A 5600-nucleotide genomic window follows, 5' to 3' on the forward strand; every position below is an offset into this window, starting at 1 on the left:
TCCCTCCCACTTGCATTCCTGAAAAGTCAGTGTATATTAAAACTAGGTGGCAATTAGTGTCTAGGGGGGAAATGAGTGATTCCAGGCCCAGGTAAGCATTAAATTGAGGAAGCCTGTGAGCTCTTGGTGCTGAGGGTCTCTGTTAGGGGCCCTGGCAGTGTCTCTGGGCTCTCAGTCTGTGAGGCTTGAAGACAAGCGCTGTTTGCCAGGACGTGGTCCTGCCACTGGACGTGGTCCTGGCACGTGGTCTCCCGCACCAGGACACTCCTGTGACCTTCTCAAGCACCTCGAGATGGAGGCCAGCACTGCGGAATCCAAGTGGGGGTCCTCAGTGAGTGCTCCAGTAACGTGAGTCTCCTTCTCCCCTGAAAGCAGTTCAACACGAAAACGAAGGACGGGTTCACCGTGAACACCAAAGTCCCCAGCCTCAGAGACCAGGGGAAGGAGTACGACGGCTTCACCATCACCGTCACAGGAGACAAGTACGTGCCCCTTTTCTGTGGACGGAAACCGGGCCGGCACCGCGTGGTGTTCCCGGGGAGGTTCGTCACGTGGGCTGCTGCCCCATGCTGGCGGGAAGTGCCGAGGTCCCTCCCGCATTATGGCCGGCCATACTTTCACCCGGGTGGCCTCAGAGTGTGACACCAGCAGACACGCTCCCCGACCATGCTGGGTCCCGACTCTCGGGACACGGTGTGATGTCTAGGTGGCTGTGAGCTCGCTCCGCTGAGAGTTTCGAGTTCACTGTGGGGGAAGGCTTTTTAGGATAAAATGAGAAAAGACGAGAGGTTGGGAGATTGAAAGCCAGTGTAAGACTTTCTAAAATACAGGTTTTACTTACGACAGAAGGACTACAGTCTTATTGTAGAGCATTTATTAGAATGTACAGAGAAGCAAAATGAACAAAATAAAGGGTTTTTTTTAATTACCAGAGGGAGCGTGTGCTCACCTGAGGGAGGGGGAGGAGAAGGCACCCTCCCGAGGGGCGTGCTCATGCCACATTCCTGGCCTCTGTTCCTGTCACGGTCTTGAGCAGCCGGCATGGTTTGCGAGTCCAGGGTTGGGATTTGAACCACACTTGGCCAGATGGTATCTGGCACCCTTAATCACTGGGTCACGGGGCCGGCCCAGGTAGCTTTCTCTAAGAACGGAGATTACACTGTACATGTGGTTTTATAACTGGTCTCGTTCCTCCCATTCTATTATTGTACACGCATGCGTCTCAGTGACAGGGCACAGGGCTCTCCTCCTGCTTGTCCTTGTTCTTGATCACTGAGTGTTACTTTCCACTTTTAAACTGTACAGATAGCTCTGGAATGAACATTTTGAACTGTGGTTTTATTTGTATCTGTACACCAACGGCAGCTAGAAGCCCCATATCCCTTGATCTGCGGTGGAGTCTCCGTGTGCTACCCCACACACACCGCCCCGTCCCCAGGTCCTCCTGTGGCCTCTGCCAGCTCAGCAGGGGCAGGATTGCCAGATTACGAGGTGCCGCCCCTTGGCGTCGCCTGTCACTCCTACCCAGGCCTTCATGAGTACACACTAGTTCAGTCACTTGAAGGTTTTGTGACTTTTCCGTGTCCTGGCTTTTGAGTCTCTACCCAGGCCACTTACCAGACTCCTCTCCCGGGAGGGCTCACTCTCCCACAGGAGTCCTGGGTTTGCTGTCGATGGTAGAAATCACCCTCCTCCCTTCTCACACATCCTGGTGCTTATCCTCAGGTAAACTCCAGGTGGAGCTGGAACTCCTAAATAAGAGGGTGCCTGGGATTCCTTCTGAAAGCCATGGCTTTCCTCGGCTGCCGTCTCACCATCTCACCCCACCTGCCACCCCCCTGCTGGGGCCTTGTCACCCTGGGGAGGCCCATAGCTGGTGTCCCGTCTCACCCTGCCTGCCACCCTCCTGCTGGAGCCTTGTCATCCTGGGGAGGCCCATAGCTGGTGTCCCGTCTCACCCTGCCTGCCACCCTCCTGCTGGGGCCTTGTCACCCTGGGGAGGCCCATGGCTGGTGTCCTGTTTCCTATTTCCGCACAGCCCCTGCAGCATTCCTGAAGACCCTAGCTTCCTGCGAGCATTCAGGGTCTCCCCCAACAGCCTTCAAGGACAGTTACTGCTTGACCCAGACCCCTTGACGGGGACTTGAAGCTGGCCTGCCAGCATGAGCTCACCTCCCTCCACCCTGACTTTTGGACCTCGGAGCCACATGCCTGCTTTTCTCCAGGTCTTCCCGATGAGAGCCCGCTGCCCCAGTGGTACACGCTGAGCTGCACTCTGGTCGTAGGCCTGGTCTCCTAATGACGGGCGGCCCTGTCTCCCGCCTCATCGCATCCTCTCGTGTGGAGGATCTAAAACCTGGCGGAAGCCCTTGCTGCTGGCGCCATGCTAGCTCCCTGTGGCATCAAACTTCCGGCCTCCATGAGCCTCCCTGGGCTGAGCAAGAAGCAGAACCCTGAAACCTCTGCTCCTGGGCTTCAGGAGAGGGCGTGGCGTCGGCGTATTAACCGAGCACTTAGATGCAGTCTTTGCTCTGTGTAGCTGTGTCCCCACGGTGGGTGTAAACTCTTACCAGGGCACGTGGCTCACCTGATGTGAGCAAGGTGTCAGCACACTTCTCAGAGAAACTGCCTTCTTCGGAAACATGCCCGCCCTGCCCGTCGTCAGAAAGGTTTGGTGCCACGTCGGCCTGCTCTTCCCTCATGTTACTGTGGGTTCTGCCAGCTGAGCTGTGTAATACGTGCCTTTGACCCTCATCCTTGTATTTTAGGGTTGGCAATATACTGTTTTCTGTGGAAACGCAGACCACAGAAGAAAGGACACAATTATATCATGCCGAAATAGATGCACTTTATAAAGATCTGACAGCCAAAGGGAAAGTGCTGACTCTTTCATCAGAGTTTGGGGTAGGTTTCTGTCTCCATTCCCACTCTTCCTGTGACCCTCAAGCAAGTTTATTAAAATGTTTGTGTTTTCAGTGAGATGACCGAGATTTCTTCTTAGGAAATCAGATCGAATCGACCTGCCAGCCTTTATTTGTGAATATTCTCATAGCAAGAAGGGTCCCGTACTCCCTCACTGCAGTAACGGGCGACGAATGTGTAATCTGTACCCTCAGTACTGTGCTACGTTTGGGCTTTGATCACACTGAAATGAAAAAGTCCGTCCGTAATGAAAATGGCCATGTCCCCACTTTGCTCTACCATTTTCTCTGCTGGGTTGCGGTTGTTGCTTACAGCTGTTTACGAGGAGCTCGTGCTAATGGCGGGAGCTAATGCTGCACTCCGGCTGGGGAGGGTGCTGCCGTGCACAGGAGTCGTGCACATGTACCTTCACTCGGTGGCCCTGGCCTGGGCTGCAACCTCCTCCCCCGGAGAAGGTCTGTCCCGCCAGAGGTGGGCTCTAGAGACAGGGTCTGCCCAGTCTGTGAGCAAGCAGGGTGGGATCCCATGCTCTGAAGGGGATGTGAGGACCCTCAGGAAGGCACTTTATTGTTCTGACAATCAGTTCATCATATAATGACACATTTAAATTTCTTCGTATAATTAAACACTTATCATCTAAATCCCAGGGTGGAACGCTGGGGCGTGCCTCCAGTTCTTTCAAGGCTGGGGTACAAGTTTGAGAAGGTGTATCTGGTACCAACGAGTGCCTTATAATTTTACTCGCAATATATATCTGACATTCCGAATACCACTATCAGGGAGGTAGCAGTTTTAGGAGCAGCTTGGAGAAGCGTGCATTCAACTGAACGGAACGTGCACTTTGACTAGGAATGGCGATGCGGTGGAGTGTAGAGAGTGTGAGAAGTAGGTTCTCACAGGAGAAGAAGGAAGCGGAGAATGAAGAGTGATAGAAGAGATTCTTTTGTACCCATTCACCTAATGAAAAATTAGTTTAAGGTTAAAGGTTAACAGCGGGAAAATGGACTGACTGGTAGACACTGAAAATAGAGAAAACCCGGTATTTCAGTTCACAAGCCTGTCTTTTTTTCTAGGAGGCTGATGCTGTCTGCAATTTAATCTTATCCTTAGTTTATTACTTTTATAATTTAATGCCACTCTCTCGAGGATCCAGGTAAGTCATATTCTTTATTTTTTAATTTATTTAATTTATTTATTTTTTGGAGAGGTTTTTTTTATGCTAAAGGGCGCATGTGCTCGCCAGAAAGACAGAGAGATAGAAAGTGAGAAATCACCTTCTGGGGGATGGCCACGCCACAATTCCTTCTCCTCCATTCTCCTCTTGGGATCTTGGGCACGCACGCACATGCACCCAGCGTGAGTTTAAACCTCTGGGTCGGGACTCAAACCGCGGTTGACTACATGGGAGTTCAGCGACATAGCCATTACACTAACTGCTGGTCCCAGGTAAGTCATATTCTATAATTAGAAATTTTTTTGTTTAAAATGTGTTGTTACATATACTTCCTATTATAAATTATCAGTGCAAAAGTATACCAAAAAATGATAAGGAGCTCCCTGTTTTTCTTTCAAAATCCACACACAATTTTTTTTTTTTTTAATCTACCGTATCATCAAAAGAATGATAAGAACCAACTGGTGGCGTGGTGGTTAAGGTGGCTGGGTCCACATGTCCGACTAGGGGGTTCTAGTCCTGGTTCTGGTGGCTTGAAAAATATGCCAGTGGTATGTGTGCGTGTGCCAAAATCCCAAGAGGGGACTGGGAAGGGACTGTGGTGTGGCCATCCACATTGGGCGGGTGCTTTCTCATGTCCCCTGTCTGTCCCTCTCTGCCAAGTACACTCGTCCTGAAGCAATTTTTTTTTCTCTTTTTTTTCTTTTTCTTTTGGAGAGGTTTTTGCTATAGGGTGCGTGCACTCGCCAGACAGACAGAAACAGACAGAGAGACAGAAAGCGAGAAATCACCCCCCAGGGGGGATGGTCACGCCGCAATCCCTTCTCCTCCATTCTCCTCTCGGGATCTTGGGCACGCACGCACACGCGCCCGGCGTGAGTCTTAAGCCACCGGGTCCGGGACGCGAACTGCGGTCGACTACGTGGGAGTCCAGTGACATAGCCATCACGCTAACTGCTGGTCCCAGGGTCAGCCCTCCTCATGCCCCACACCATCGATGGGGCGGGTGCTGGTGCAGCAGCGGGCAGTGCACCCCATGCGGCTGATTCGGGGCTGCTTCGCTCAGGCCTCCCTGAATCCAGCGGGCCTGACCCAGGCTGGCTCAGGTGGGGAGCTCAGGACTCTGCTGGGTGCTGTCTTCCTGTCTCTGTCTCACTCATGGGAGAAAGAAATAAGCACACTTTACATTTTTAAAATAAATAAAATTAAGGTGTTTGTATCTACAAAGCCCATTGTACACGTGCACTTGAGGCCAGACCTTACAAAGCTGTTCCAAGTATAACAGGCAGGGTTTTAAGGTCATTTCACAAGAACATTTTTTTTTAATTTATTTATTAATTCACTTTACACCATCACAACACACAAATGAATTTTCCATCCAAAATACACTGTGCATTGACTCAGTCAAGTACATCCACATATATGTTCTCAGCAAATAATTTTCCAATTCTTACGTCCTGCATACCTTGCCCTTTGTCTTGCCATCCCTGATTCCCCATCCCCC

General features: G+C 51.2%; 1 protein-coding gene across 1 annotated transcript in view; it reads left to right on the top strand.

The window, feature by feature from the left end:
• Window positions 1-5600, top strand: part of TTC13 (tetratricopeptide repeat domain 13) — a 61223-nt gene that overhangs the window by 52160 nt on the left and 3463 nt on the right. Inside the window, exons 18-20 of the mRNA XM_027770861.1 lie at window positions 373-482; window positions 2769-2904; window positions 3996-4075. Of these exons, the coding sequence (XP_027626662.1) occupies window positions 373-482; window positions 2769-2904; window positions 3996-4075 (326 nt within the window). The remainder of the gene's footprint in view (window positions 1-372; window positions 483-2768; window positions 2905-3995; window positions 4076-5600) is intronic.

This window comes from Tupaia chinensis, unplaced genomic scaffold, assembly GCF_000334495.1.
Source record: "Tupaia chinensis unplaced genomic scaffold, TupChi_1.0 Scaffold000161_1, whole genome shotgun sequence".
Lineage (NCBI taxonomy): Eukaryota > Metazoa > Chordata > Mammalia > Scandentia > Tupaiidae > Tupaia > Tupaia belangeri.